The following is a 15,357-nucleotide window of genomic DNA, read 5'->3' on the forward strand; positions in this document are numbered from 1 at the left end:
AAAACAGAAAGTAATACCATTAAACATGATTAATTAATAATAGGTATGAACGTCTTAATCGTTTCATTTTAATTTAAAAAGAAATTAACAGTTTAGAATTAAAAAAAATAGAAAGGTACGCAACCAACATTACACCACTGTAAATCTGAGAGCGGACATTTTAGAAAAAAAAAGTTCTCTTTTTTAGTATGATTTTCTTTTGAGCTGCGACACCATAACCAATTTTTATTTCATAATTGGTTGTATAACGCGGCGGCAAAGAGAAATATCAGAGAACAAGAAATATCCTCCAGATTAAAAAGATGGATTTTAAAAAAAGTTCATTCTGGTCTGATCGAGGGTCTCTGATTCTAAGTTTACTCTAAATTTATTAGTGGGGTCTACGTTTACTACTGAGAATTACAATTTACACCGAAAGCATATTTTTGAGATATACTTCACCCTTTAAAAATGCAAATACTTTTATTTTCAACTCTATTTAATTATTGTGCATTGCATTTTTGAGTTTCTCCTCTTTTTTTTTGCAAAAATTTATTTTTTATAATTGTCCCCATTTTTCGACCAACATTTTATGCACATTTCTACTGTAGCTAATAATGGTCGATAGTTGTGGCCCCCATTTGCAGTATAACCATTAATCAAGTCTCTTATCTACTATAATGCAAAACAAATTTTTGGGGCGAGCGCTATTTAATCGAATCGTAATATTCCGCCATGCACCCTTAAAATATGCAGTAAAAAGCATCTCGCGATGGGTCAACGAACATCTCCGAACTGCGTGCAGCAGTCGCACAAGGGTGGGGCCCCCATGCATGTGCATGGCAACAACGCCGTTGGGGTGGGGGTTGAGCGTCGCTTGCTCGCTTCGCTTGCCGAAGAGTGACGTCACGACCCGCCCGCTAACTCTTCTTGTCAGGTTCGCTGGAGCAACACTCGAGTGTACGTCGTTGTTGTGTTGGTAGCAGTTGTGTGTTTGTGTTCTTCAAATAATCAAATATAATGGCCACCGAAGTCGAGAACAACGCGCCGCCCGCCGCCGCCGAGACCAAGGAGATCAAGGAGGAGACGACGCCGGCCGCCGACGCCAAAGCCGAGGAGGCGAAGCAGGAAGCCGGCGGCGACGCCCCCAAGGACAAGGAGCCGGCGCCCCCCAAAGTGCTAGTGCACAAATCCAACTACGAAAAAGATGTCGTTTATCTTTACCAGTTTTCACGAACGCCGCTTCTGCCATCCTTGTCGCCCTTCTGCCTCAAAGTCGAGTCTTGGCTGAGACTGGCTGGCATTAAATACGAGGTGAGATTAGATATTAGTTTGTTTTTGAACAAAAGAAAAAATAGGGGATGTACCGATTTTTTTGTTATTTATTACAAGCCGCCATTTTGCCGCTGAGGCTCAAAATTGGGCGAAAATGGCAGAACTGCACGAAACTTATTGATTTTAACGCTTTTGTTACCTGATTTGTAATTAAAAAACTTATCGTCGCGCACCGACGTGATTCAGAATCGATTTTTTTATGCACAATTAATTTAAACGCGTGGTGATTTCAATGCGTAGTTACTTTTTTCACTAACAATGGATGGTGGTGGTCACACTTTTAATACGATTAGAAACAGACTCATTTATGTTATAACTTGTTCCTGATTTATTGATTTATTTAGTAATCATGTACCTATTGATCTTTTTAAAATATGAAATAAATATTTAAATCACATTACTAGTGGACCCTATTTGTTCCCAATGCAATAATGTATGAATGTAATTTAAGTCCGGAGAGGGTCTACTTTAATTATGCCTGAAGTCGGCATAGGGGAATATGGGACTATATAACGATGCAGATGTACAAATTTCGTTGAAATGTGTGGAAGATTTTGACGTTTTTATAGTTCGTGGAGTGAGTCTGAAAGTTTTCTTCCAAACGGTTGAGCTTTTTCAAACCAAAAATAGTTCCAAAAAGAAGTTAATTCCTTACATTGTTCAACTAACTAACGTTTCGTTTAACATTTTGTTAAATAATAAAATTTACAGTGACTTTAGCTAATTAGTTATCTACTTAATTATTATAAAAAATTGTAGGAGTATTCGAAAAACTTCAAAAATTAAATTATTTATTCTTCGACACTGTCAAAATTTACGGTTTTTCTCCTGTGTAAGGAAGTTATGACATTTCTCAACATGAAACGTAAGATTTTTTTAACAGATTTAAAGCAATCTTAAGCCTTGTTGAGTCTAATTTGAAGAATAAAATGGTGTATTCAATTTGTTCTCGTGTAAATTGGTTCATTTATTTCACCTCGTGGATGATAAACCTCTCGTTGTCTCGTTATCACCCAACGTTTAAAAATCCATCCAAATAAAGCGTCCGATTTACACTCAAACTCGTCGAATAAATAACTATTGTCTATGCATAAAGAACGTAGATTTTTTTGTGGTTAGTAGTTTGTAGTATCCAGTCAAATTAGGCTTTTAGAAGACTCACCCTGTAATATACAATAATCGATCAACAATACAGGATGATTCTTTTCGGGCTTACTTTGCAACTTTTTACTTAGCTAAGGATGACGTCACAGTTTGTCGTTGCTGTTCTATGAGAATTTTTTTTTAAATAATCAAAAAGTTAAAGATTTTCATGCAAAATATTCTGTACAGAAACAGTATACCTTTCAAATCCTTATCTGCATCTAAAGTTAACAAAAAGAATCATCCTGTATATTGTCCACTAAAAAAAAATAACTCAAACCAACTAGACTGTGCAATAATCAAAATGAATATTGAATTAACAAAGTAAAATGTATTTCGAAAACAAAACGAGTTCAATTTTTTTTGAACTGCAGTATTTTACCACAGTCATCGTGTTTTATTGTAGCAACGTTTTCTTTGTACACCATAAAGTTTTACAACAGCTAATGGTGTTTAAGATAAGCAACCCTCACAATAAGATGTTTTGACAATATGAGTCACCAGAAAATATTTACGATACCGATCGGTTCGTCTGAAAGATTACAGTCTGTAATAAATTATAAAATAAGCTTCCCAAGTGATTAGCTGGGAGGGTTTTTTGTTTGGGGTGATCATAATAAAAATTTAATGGTGTACAAAGAAAACAGTGAGCAATTTGAATGTTGGTATAAGTTATGTTATGAATGTAGTATATTATTAAGTAAATGTTATGGAGGGAAGCCAATTTTAAGACGAAAATTTATCCAAAGTCCAAAACATAAGGGTATAACGTGTACTTTTTTCTTGACTTGTTTCTTGATAAAACTATTAAATAAAATCGATAGCACTGTCATTCAAATTAGTAAAACGGCCAAACTCGTTTGGTTTTTATTTGGTTTTCGCTTTGAGCTCTAAATACTTGGTATTTTTTCCTATTCGTAAAATTAATTGTCCCAATAAGATACAGGTTTATTCCCACACCCGTATCATTTTTTTAATTGATTGTCTTATCTGCGGGCATTTTTATGAGTCTCAGCGACTTCTCTCGTATTTATCTAACCTCGATGAATGACTTATTTACTCATGAATTGACTGAATCACACCTTTGGTTAGATAAGTTCCCAGCTGACTAACAATTGTGCGTTTAATCGCAACCGATTTGATACAATTCATTAACTTAAAAATAAAATTTCCGTTAAATTTGGGGTCATTATCCAGCAGCCTCTGAAACATTTTCCTGAATTCTATCGAGCCTCTCGAACAAACTGTTGTCGGTTTTTTATCGTAATTTTTCTTTTTAAGTGGCAGATGTTTTACACATCTTGGCCTGAACTCCACTTTATGTTCTATATCAAGAGTTGAGAAACTGTTTACTACATCTTGGTTTATTTAATCAGGAGTAAGCAACATAAGAAATGTTTTGGTAGCTTGGATGGCCACTAAAAATATCGTAAGGGTTTTTTTGTTGTCACTTTGATTCGACAGTCACACCGACGTAAATATTTCTAAATGGATTTGTTCTTGGGCAGTGATTATTAAACCGCCGTTTATCAGAAGAATTGAGCATTTCGACCTACAAGAAGAACTTAAATAATGTGGTGTTGTTTCAGTTTGTTAAGGCTTAACAGATATAATAACAAGTCAGACAGACATTTCCGCTACAAATGTGTCGATGTAAATTCAGAAAGAAATCCAAGCATCATTTTTGTGCTGTGTGTTTCAAGTTCATTGGCGAATTGTTGGAGGTTGTTGCACTCGCGAAATGTTTAACTAGGTACCGGACCGTGTTAATGAATCTGGAGGAATAGTCAAGGGCTTTGAAAAGCGTCCGCTGCTGCTGGCATGTGAAGGCCGAGGCCATCGGGAGGATCTCGCTTTTTCTCAACTGCTGCGAGTGATATGTTGTTCGATAGCTTTTTGTTCGAGAGCTCGAAATTGAGTTAGATATGGCCCGGAGTCGGGTCATTGAATCCTCTTCTTCGTGTCTTTTTACCAACTACTATACCTGCGTGCTTCTGTTTACTGCGTTTACTATTTAATATATCGTTTTGTTGCCCACTTTCGACCTTGGTGTGTCTGGCATGTTGATCTTCTTGTCTGTTGTTGCGTCGAAACACTTTGATTTTTCGCTGATAATTTCCTTGAAATTATTTCGAAGCGGTGTTCCGTAAATCCGTCCCTAATGTAAACACACAAACACACCCTCGCGATTATTTTAATTAGCCGGTGAAGAGGCGACCCATCTTGCTTTCCCATAATTACAAAATGCATAATTCTCTAGGTTAGTTAGTCATTCGAATAATTAGTCATGGTACGAGATTTTCTTAAACGGTTTTTAGATAAATCGTCTGTTCTTAAACGATGAGAATCAATTATATTCAAATCGATTCGAGTTTTTGCTTTTCGTGTGTGTGTGCTTTGTTTAGTCAGACAATAACTATCTCATCCAATGTCGTTCATTTCCCACACTGCTCGTCCTTGACCGGGGGAATCATATTTATGTGGGTTTTGGGGACCTCAAGAACTAGACCATTTTGGGCAAAACTATACATCATTTCTTTTTAATTTGTATTGTTTTCCAAACATAATAGTAATAATGAGAAGAATAGATTTATGTCCAACGGGTTAACACCAAATTTCAGGAAATAATAAAATTTCCTAATGCATTTACAAAAATAATAAGTATGTAGAAATAAAATAAGAGATATACCTGAATTCAATACCTACATATCAAATAAAAGAATACAAATCAATGAAGAGTAGGTAGTAAATCGGGAAATTTAGAGGAAATCATTTTCAAAAATTAAGGAAAATTTTGAGGAAATCAGTTGCTCATTTTATGCTGAACAATTATCTCAAAGAACATTTGATATGTCACTTTTGTTTTTTCAATTATTGGAAAAAAAAACGGAAATTTGTAATTTTTGTTTTAATTTTTTTAAACATAAACCAAAAGAACTAGACGTTTTTTAGCTAGGACATTAGAAATTTAGATCATCGCGTCTTGATGTCAGAATTACAACACTCAACTTTGTTTTTTTATAGTAGCCGTATTCGCTGTTTATATTTTTGAAAAGCCTTTTTGTTCCTGATTACAACGATGTATCACATGATATGATTGAGAAAAAAGCGTTTTCGCAAAGAGTGCTTTGGAAAAAATGCCAAACAATTTGATTAACAAACTAAGGGCACCCTATATTATACAAGGTGAGAAATTTTTCGGATCAATGCAAAAACTTCATATTTATTCACATAGCTAAAGAGCAAAAATAAAATTCATAGTTCACTTATTTGTACTATTTTATAACATGAGGGCGAAAATATACTGAATCAGAGCAGGCTGTGGCTGCGGAATTTTAGCCACATTTTAGTCGTTTATTTACGATCCCATTTTTGCAGTTATGTTGTCTCATGCCGGTTTTACACATCATAAGATGTGGCTAAGGTTACACTTCACTTTTAAGGCTTGCGTATTTGAGTACATTTTCGATCTCATGTTATACCTAGTTAAGTATACTTAACATACTTAGCAGGTTTTCTTAGGAAATTTTAATATATTCATAAGGATTTATTTGGATTTTTCTGAGTGTAGTAAGTTCGAAAATTTATCTTATGACGACAATTTTTTGATTTTATCAGAATAAAAACATAAGAGACTTAAAAAATGAAAGATGTTAATTTTGTTGAATAAACTTGAAAGAAATGAATTACTTGTTATTAAATTTAATATCTAATTAAAAACTACATAATTTTTGACATCTTCATATTCAAGAGATTTATGACACAATATCAAAGTATAAAAATCTTCAAACTTTTGCCAACGAACTTTAACGTAAAAATACAAGGTGATTCAAGTTAAACAGGATTTTGTAACATCCAAAGCAAAATTTTTTTTTATTATGTAACTAAACAACTCAGTTATGTTTTTTATCACTATCCAAGAGATGGTTCAAGACTTTTGAATTACCCTGTTTATGTGTAGATACGAGAATATTTAAATAAATTCGAAATGAAATTAACCACCCTGATTTTATTGAATTTTTTAATGTACTAACTTTTATTGGTCGATTTTGCTTAGTTTTTGAAATATGTAGTACTAATTTTTCTTATAAAAGTATGCTCATTTAAAAATTCATTACAACAATATTAAGAAAAATAAAAAAAATAGATAAAGAAGGTATGGGCTTTAGTGCTTTAACATTTTTTGGAGAGTTGCAGTCGAGAAGTAAAAAAGTGAAGATGTTTCTTTTTTTATTTTTGCAATTTTGCACTTCCACACATAATGTTCACTGAACTTTGGAGATAACATTTGTTCTAGCTGTCTTACAATAGAACATCAAGTAATTTCTAGTATTAAATTTCAGTACATGTAAAATAAAATAATCATGTTTTCTATTAGTGCATTTAATTTTTTTCAAATTTCGTAACTCTTTAGTCGATTCAGAAAACTTATCAGCTCGTTTAAATAGAATGTGGCTGTTTTGATGTTAGAGCATACACTTTCTTTTCTTCTCGAATCACATTTAATCAGTCGAAGCTATCAATTCCTCATAGAACATGAAATTCATATCAATTTATTATCGTTCGGGGATGTCGCTTAGCGTGTTAGAGACCGTAAAGGGAAGTTTGTGATGCATGATATTGTATCGAATGTGGGTGTGTTATGTTGAAAACAATGAAACCTTCTGCACGGTTTGTGTATTCAACGCCTTCGACGACATTACGCTCACCTGCGAGAGACTTAATTCAATACGTTGTGAATCACTCACTTGGGTTTCTTCCTACGGAAATTGATGCTAAACGTTTGAAATTGAAACACTTGGAATTTTTCTTTTTTTCCCCGAAAAGACAGGAAACTGTTATCGATAACTATCCTTTTGAGTCAGGTTTGGCGTGACCGGAAGTGATGAATAAAATGTATTTTCTATGTATTTTTGTTATCAGAATGTCCAATTTGGGCTTGTTTCGGAATGCACAACAAAGTAATACTCGAGTATGAAATTGCCTTTCCGTTTCTTGCCAAATCACGAATACCGTAACAAATTCGCTCGTTTGCGCATAGTTTTTATTCCACCGGCTTAAATTTATGAGTAAGCACGTTCCCAACATCTGGAAATTGTACGAAAATGAAAAATTCTGACTTGAGAGCTATAATCGGAAAGCTTCTTTGTTGCAATTGCTGGCTAAATGGTCTTAGATACTTGGAACCACATTTTTGCACCTAGACGAGTTTTTGATTGTTTTTAGTTCACTTCATGGAAGAGAATAATTTAGGTTCAAGACGGTGGAATTATTGACAAAGAGCTGACTGTTGAAACATGTTTTATTAATATTTGCTGCAGACAAAGAGCCATTCTCCTGACACCTCCGTTGAATTGAGAAAATTTCAGTAATGGTTTTTACAGACAGACAGGATATCAATCTTTTTTAATTTAAAAAAGTTTAAATTATTTGGTGGGTGTTGGACGAAAATTGCTTTTACCAAATAAGACTGAACTTTCGGATAATTACAGTTTCGCGACTAAATGAAATCGCTCTCTGAACCGTGGTCGTAATTTGCCTTTATTCATAAAACGGAATTGATTCGAGTCCACATCCGGATAGCGCCCATTGTATTATAATAAATAAAACGACACATTTTTTAACAAACGGAGCGTGTCTAATCTTTTATTTATAATAGGGAAGGAGGCACACATGTGACAATTTTTCTACTAACGCGTACAAAACAAATTGATGATGGGTGAATGAATTACTGTGACATTGACACGATGTTGTGGAGCTTCCGAAAGTGAATCTTGTTGGGTTTATTTTTATCAAGAGATTGTTTACATGCTTGGATAAAAGAATTGTAAATATTGTTGTTTAGAAAAATGCGTTTGTGGTGTGATTAGTTGTGCATAATTAACAATATTTTAAATAGACTCAACAAGGAGGAAAAAAATGGAATATCATTTATTTAAAGGCTGACCTTTCATGTTTATTGTTTTTATCACTAGATTTTATTTATTATTAGCATAATGACGAAACCATCTCTGATAATACTACAAACAAAGCGTTTTCGAAAATTAATGAATAAAACAATTTGTAAGGAAATGAAGATATTTTTACGGAATACAGACGATTTATTGTTTATGCATTTTGCCCACTCAGTGACCTAGTGCTTTGTTATTAATTAAAAAATAAACTAGTTGGAAAATCGATTCACATTCCAACCTTGCATGTCGAAAAAATCTCGTACTTCTTTACCTGCCTAGGACGGAAATTGTTTCCCAGCCGCCGCATCAGTTTGAGGAATTTATTTAACGACAAGTATAAAACAAGTTTGTTTAAATTTGGTTTAAACATTTACTTTAACGCGGCTATAAATACATAATTGGGTTAGAGGAGGCAAACTCTTGTACAAATTATGTTAATTTCTCTCAAAAGTTTATCAAATTTTTATCGCGTCTTTCGAAACGACAACAGACTGACGTCAATTAATTGATGTTACAATGGTACACCTCACGCTGCGTTTTCTAATTAAATTAGACAAATCGGAATAAATCCGTTACGTCCCATAAAGTTGGCAAAGTCTTTTGTGCTTGAAAAATGCAATCAATTGTAATTTCACTTTGGTTCGTTTGAATAATTCCTCGGACGCTTCGCTGCGCACTTCTGAATATTAACACGTTATGATTAGCAAAATTGCATCTTTTAATTAATTAAACCCGTGTCAAGTGCGTTGAATAACGATTAAGTGGTTTGTCACATTCTGAAAAAATAGTACCATGTGATTTATTTATTTATTTATCATCGAAACAGTCATGAAAATCTAATTACTTCTTGTCTAACGAGGAAATGATTTTGCGATGAATCATTCCGTTGCTTCTAAATTGTTTTATTTACTGCCAACAACTACTAAGGTTATCGTTATCTCGCGCTAATATTAGTAGCCAACAAAGAGGCGCTTTATTGGCACTTTGATTTTCTTAACAAAAAAAAATTAGTTGTATCCTGCATTACCTCGGTTTACATTTTTTATGTTTGGATAATGACAGTATCCTGCTATTTTTGCAGTCAAATCTTGCTGCTTCAAACACGATTTCCCGTCACAAATGCGTTTTTAATTAGAGATTTAATCCGTCAATTAGCGGAATTTATGAAATCATTTAAACCGCTGTCACCAAATTTTAATGATTGTTTAGGACGTTCTATTTCCAGTCACTTTTAATCTGAACCGTGCGTCGGATTTTTAAGTGGAGGGTTGTTTTAGGCGTAAATTCCAGCATGGATTTTTATGTAATCAACGGTTGTAATTAGTATGGAGGAGCACCATTTCGACATGTGGAAAAATTAAGGTCGCTTTACCATAAGTGATTTCGAACACATTGGAATGTACTCGACTCTTCAATGTAAACATACGCACGTCCAAAACTTCATTAATAGCCCGGAAGAAAATTTCAATGAGAATTAAACAAACGCGTTGTAGAATTATGATTCTTGTTTACGTTTCTGTATCAGTTGAAAAGAATGCGATGAGTTAAATTCCAATCTCGAGAAGCCTTGATTAATAATTAAACTGTTTACATACCATGAATACAGCCAGTGTTTGTATTCAGTCTTTTTTCGCATTAAATAATTCAATTTATTCTGCGATTGCATGGGACAATTGCAAACTGCTGCTTTCTTCCCTTATCCGATTGGCTAATTATGCAGACTGTTTTGTTTAGTCGATTGTTCATGTAATTACACGACTTTATGATGGACACAGGTATGCAGCTGCTTTAAATAATATGAAATCTGTGCACGTGTGCTGGAATGCATTTTCACCGCGAAGAAAATTTCATTCCACACTAAAAGTTTCCTGTTTACACCCGAATTCCTCAACAAATTTCGCACATAAAAGTTTAATGGCTTTGGCCAAATTCGGTAGCAACAAGTGATTAATCCAATATTTACACCAAAACCACATAAAAAGGTGCCTCGTCAAATTTTTTATGAACTGACCGTTTCCTCCCAGCTTATGGGATTTTAATTAGATCATATATTGCAGGAATAAATTAACTTATTGCACGGGGAATTCCGCTGAAAATGATTATTATTATTATACAAGGGCTGTACCGTCAATTAGAATAATTAATTTTTGACGTTATTACTCACCCAAATAATATTTTTAATTACTCTAATTACATTGTTTGCGATTAAGGGACTAATTGAGAAAGGCTTTGTTTATTGGCCAAATTAATTAAGCGAGATGCTAGTTTACGCCCAAATTCTCTCCCAATTAAATGAGTTAAAAAACATCCGAAATGCCCCTATCAAATAATGTACAGATTACATGAACAATTGGATCTAAATTTATTAATGGATGTATTGTAAAGTCTGTATTTTTAGTGTCCCCTTATTGTTATGTCATTATTTTTGTTTGAATACTGTCACATGTGAATATGCGGGCACTTGAGGGCTTCAAAGAAATTCGTGGCCTAATTGGCTACGATTGAATTGGCTACGATTGAATTTTGTTTTATAAATTCTTGATTGTTTCGTTCGATTTTTCGAAAAAAAATTCAAGGACTGGAAACGCTTTGATTATCGTTATTGCTCCATTCTTTGTTTGAAAATTGCAACCAAAAGCCATTCTGAGGCCCGAAAGCAATTTGTCTCAAACCGCTCCAACATACTTTAGGTGTGTCCACTTTATCGGATTGATTTGTCACTTAGAATTAGTTTTTGTTACCGTTGAATCTTTCACCATGTAATAAGAAATTTAATTACACAACTTTGAACGGTGTAATGTATCTCAGTTTTGGCCAAGTTTAATCAAGATCTATAATTAAATTTACATTCAACAAGATCTCGGCGAACGATGAGCGACGAATTAAACAACTCGGAGTTATTTGCATTTGAATACAATTTCTCCTTGTAAATGCATACTAATGCGAGATTTTCTTTGCCAACTATAACTCCAACTCCAGCCCACATGTGATTCGCAGACAGTCTCGCATCTCGGAATGTGTGCAACAATGCAAATTCTGATCCAAACATCTGTGTTTGTTTAAATTTCACTCCTCGTTAAAAATTGTTGCGAAACTAGAATTATAGTTTTTTTTGCAAAAAAAAATGGCGCAGATTTAATATGGCGGGCACTAGTCAGGTGCCCAGATCGTTGCCATGGTTCCTGTGCTCCGGATGGTAAGCGTCCGTTGCTCGGCAACCGTTATTGAGGTCCTTGCTCCGGAGACACAGTGTACCACATAGTGCACTCGCTCCGGACTCGTTTACGCGAAACGGATAAAAAATTAACACATTCTGGATACGTTTCCGGAATTTGCCGGATTCTGGAATACGAATAGACAGCACAGGATTTAAAAGCAACAAGAATATCTTCTCGCAGAGATGTATTTGATGTTCGATCGGAAGTGTTTGAGACGATCATTTTGTCACATTTATAGAGCAAATTCTTCCAGAATGTTTGATCTCACTTGTGATTCAAAAGAAAATATAAAATGCATTGTGTTGTTGTATTTATAGCTTTTTGTGAAATTGTACGAGTTCTGTAACTCTTTACCAATAGAAATCCTTTGTAACTGTGCGAAATACTTACTATTTATGGAGAAAATTTTTAAATAGATACAAACGTGTTATTTGGACAAGAAATTAGCAATTGTACAATAATGAAAAATATTAAGACATTCTGTTTAAGATAAACCACCTACTTTGTACTATTAAATAACAGGGAACCAGAGATTCCTTAGCTCAAAATAGACCGAGAGAGTTAGAGGGCGCTAAAGTTAAAAAATTATTTTCAATTTTCTTTAGTATTTTTTTAATGAAATGATCGATTTCTATGACATTTGTTAAAAGAAATTTGCCATCAAAACCACATATTTTGGTTTTGTTACTTTTGTTTTTCTTGTTTGTAAAGTACTCACTAATCAACAATTTAACACATTTTAGGACACATTTTTGTTATACGTTATCCAAGCGGTGTAATTATTTTATTATTCGAAAGACCCATTCTTTATGAACAATTTTTGTACCTTGTAAAAATTTAGTATCGGTCTTGGTTTTAGAATACAAAAATAATTTAAGTCGTCGGTCAAAATTTCAGACGTTCGCCCATTTATTATTATTGGGTATAATAATTTTTTAAATTTTGGCTCAAGTTCCTTTATGTACGTGTATGTTAGACAACAATAATGTAATTAGTAGTTATTGATTTAAAAATTATTAATTACAATTATGTTAAGTAAAGTTGTAAGTAAATAATTAATTTAAATAATTAAATGCATTTATGAAACCAATAATATTAATTGACGAACGTGCGAAATGTTTTGCTTAAATTACTTTTTTATTCCAAAACCAAGGGTGATAGAAAAAATTTATATGATACAGAAAGTTTTCAGAAATAAAGGGTCTTTGAAATAAAAAAAGAATTACATCAAGTGACCTAAAACAAAAAAATGTCCAGAAATGTGTTCAATAGTTGATAGGTAAGTATTTTACAATAACATAAAAATAAAAGAAATAACACCAAAACTTTCTATTTCTTTTTAAAAGTTATATCAAAAAATTTTCCTTTTGTCCCTATCTTTATGTTACACTCTGTATAGAGGTGATTTGTTCAAGATCGATCAATAATACGAGTCATTTATTCCCTCGCTTCTGTGTAAAAAGTATTGATAAAATAATCAAGCACTTGTCCTTGTACTTGCTATTATTATTATTATTTCCATTATTTTCCAACACTAAAAGCTTTACCATTTGGAGGATTATGGAACAAGTATAACATTCTGTCTCGTCTTGTTTTATCCCAGTTTTTAATCTCGGCCACACCCTTGTTGGCAAATAAGTCCGATCGTTTAAAAAGTTTCAGGAAAAAATTCATTACTTTTAATTATATTCAAGCTTTTCGCTTGAGGTAGGGATTTAATGAAAACAGCTGGATGGAAATAACGCCTAAGAAACGCCAGAAAATTTATGAAAAACATGATAATGAAACGAGCGAAATTGCTACATTTCGACCAAACACTCCAATTCAAACTTTCATCAGAAAAACCCCCATTAAAAATTAAGGAAAAGTGAAAGCATTGAGAATTTGTGGATTTTTTCGTAGGAAGTGGCAAAGATCTCAACTTGGAACACCTGTGTCGAAACCTCAGATCGGATTGATTATCCGTTTTGTATCTTCTGTGCTCATACAAAAACACATTCATGGTGGAGCAGCTGGTCGTTTCGACTAACCCAAGCGTGAAGTTTCTTAATGAAATGGTAAAAAATAACATGTTTCTTCGATGTTTAAAAAAATAATATCGTGACCTGATGAACCTAACGCTAAAATTTTCCTAACATGTAGTTTCTGACACAAAAACGATCGATTTTCTCGCTAGAACTCGGGCTTTCCACCTGGCTAGAGCAAAGCACCTTTCCGATATATTTCATGCTTTGTTAATGGAATTTTCTAAAGGAAGGGTACAATAGAAACGAGTTTCGTGTGTGCTTGAGTTGGTATCTAACGGTACATTTTATTTATTAAATTCGCAACAATTAATTAATTTCATCTCACACGTGCAAATTTAAGTACTATAGCAAAAAGTGCTGATTAATGCGATGGGAGTGACCCCGAAGCGGCAATGGTGATAATATCTCCCTTCTAATCCATGTTTGATGGGGCACTCCCCCCTAGACGCTCCCTGTCTGGCCGGAAATTCAACATATTCGGGCAAAAATACCTACAATGACTTTACAAAGGGAAGGAATTGGTGCCAAGTGAGGGTCACTCTAACTTTGCCATTTCTTGGCCAATTACGAAACGATAATTAGTTTAGTGTCCCTTAGTTCTCCTCGCTATAAATTATTCCCAGCTTTAGGGATTTACCCGGAAATAAATTGGGGTTGAAGCTCTATAAAAACACTTGAATTATTAAGGCTCTCGGTCGGTGGTATTAATAATTTCACCGATTAAAGTTGAAAAAACTCGTTTCGATTCCACTTTGAAACACTTGACGCGATTGTAAAATCATCCGGGACATTGCATTATCGATCAGTGAAACTTTTCTGAGTCAACACCCTCATCTCGAGTTTGACTCAGACGGCCCGATTGATGAATAATCAACTGTTTCCTTCCGTAATTTCAATTAATCAACAAAGTGATTTTACCGACATCTAACCATTTGTTTAATTTACATTTTTACAATCTTTCATCGTCTGAAAAAATGATTTATGTTCGTGCGAAATTGGAAAATGTGCGATATTTTTTGTGCAAACAAACACCGGCTTGATTACTTTATTTTCTAAAAATAACGAAAGGTTCTTCCAACTTTTTTGCGCTAACGTCGTTCATTAAACGTTCCGGTGTAGGCTTTTATAAAAAATGATGAAATTTGCTTCATATTTCAAAGGTGAACTAGGCTGGGATGGCTTTTAAGCGTCCCTGTGGGAAAACAAGTCATGGTCTTATGAAAATAAAGTACCTGTGAGCACAGGGATCGTCTTTTTCAAGTAAATTTTTCTTGATTTGGTGTTCTGCTCGAGTATGTATTTTTCGTCGATTGATTGCAGTAGCCCTGCTGGAGGGCACTTGAACTTGTTAATAGCCATCGAACTGCCGCAACAATTCATCTCCGATTTTTTCCCTCATCTGTCCAATTACAATATTAAATCTCAATTTGCGTTCCCGGCTTGCTCTAAATCATCTTCTTTAATCACGTCACGTCTCTCTAATCCGTTAAAAGGCTTAAAAATGGTCGGTTTTCAGTTTGCTACCGGGTTTCAACAGAGGAAACAGCAAAAACACTCGAGACACGTGCCAAAATAAGAAATTCACCAACACTTTATTAATATTTCGGAGCTAATCTAATTGGAAATGCGCAGGAAGGTCCACTAGGGCTGGTTATTTGCTAGTAGAGGACTTCCTTCCGTCCATGAACGTGACTATTTTAA

At 34.0% G+C, this 15,357-nt stretch overlaps 1 protein-coding gene across 2 annotated transcripts in view; it reads left to right on the plus strand.

The window, feature by feature from the left end:
• The first annotated feature begins 891 nt into the window (after positions 1–891).
• The window catches only part of fax (failed axon connections), a 28,529-nt gene continuing 14,063 nt past the window's right edge, over positions 892–15,357 (plus strand). The window contains exon 1 of one of the 2 annotated variants that reach the window (XM_008201305.3): positions 892–1,293. In XM_008201305.3, coding sequence (XP_008199527.1) covers positions 1,000–1,293 — 294 coding nt within the window. In that variant the 5' untranslated portion in view covers positions 892–999. The remainder of the gene's footprint in view (positions 1,294–15,357) is intronic. The other variant, XM_963303.5, reaches the window with a different exon arrangement.

Source organism: Tribolium castaneum, chromosome 1 (genome assembly GCF_031307605.1).
Source record: "Tribolium castaneum strain GA2 chromosome 1, icTriCast1.1, whole genome shotgun sequence".
NCBI classification, from domain to species: domain Eukaryota; kingdom Metazoa; phylum Arthropoda; class Insecta; order Coleoptera; family Tenebrionidae; genus Tribolium; species Tribolium castaneum.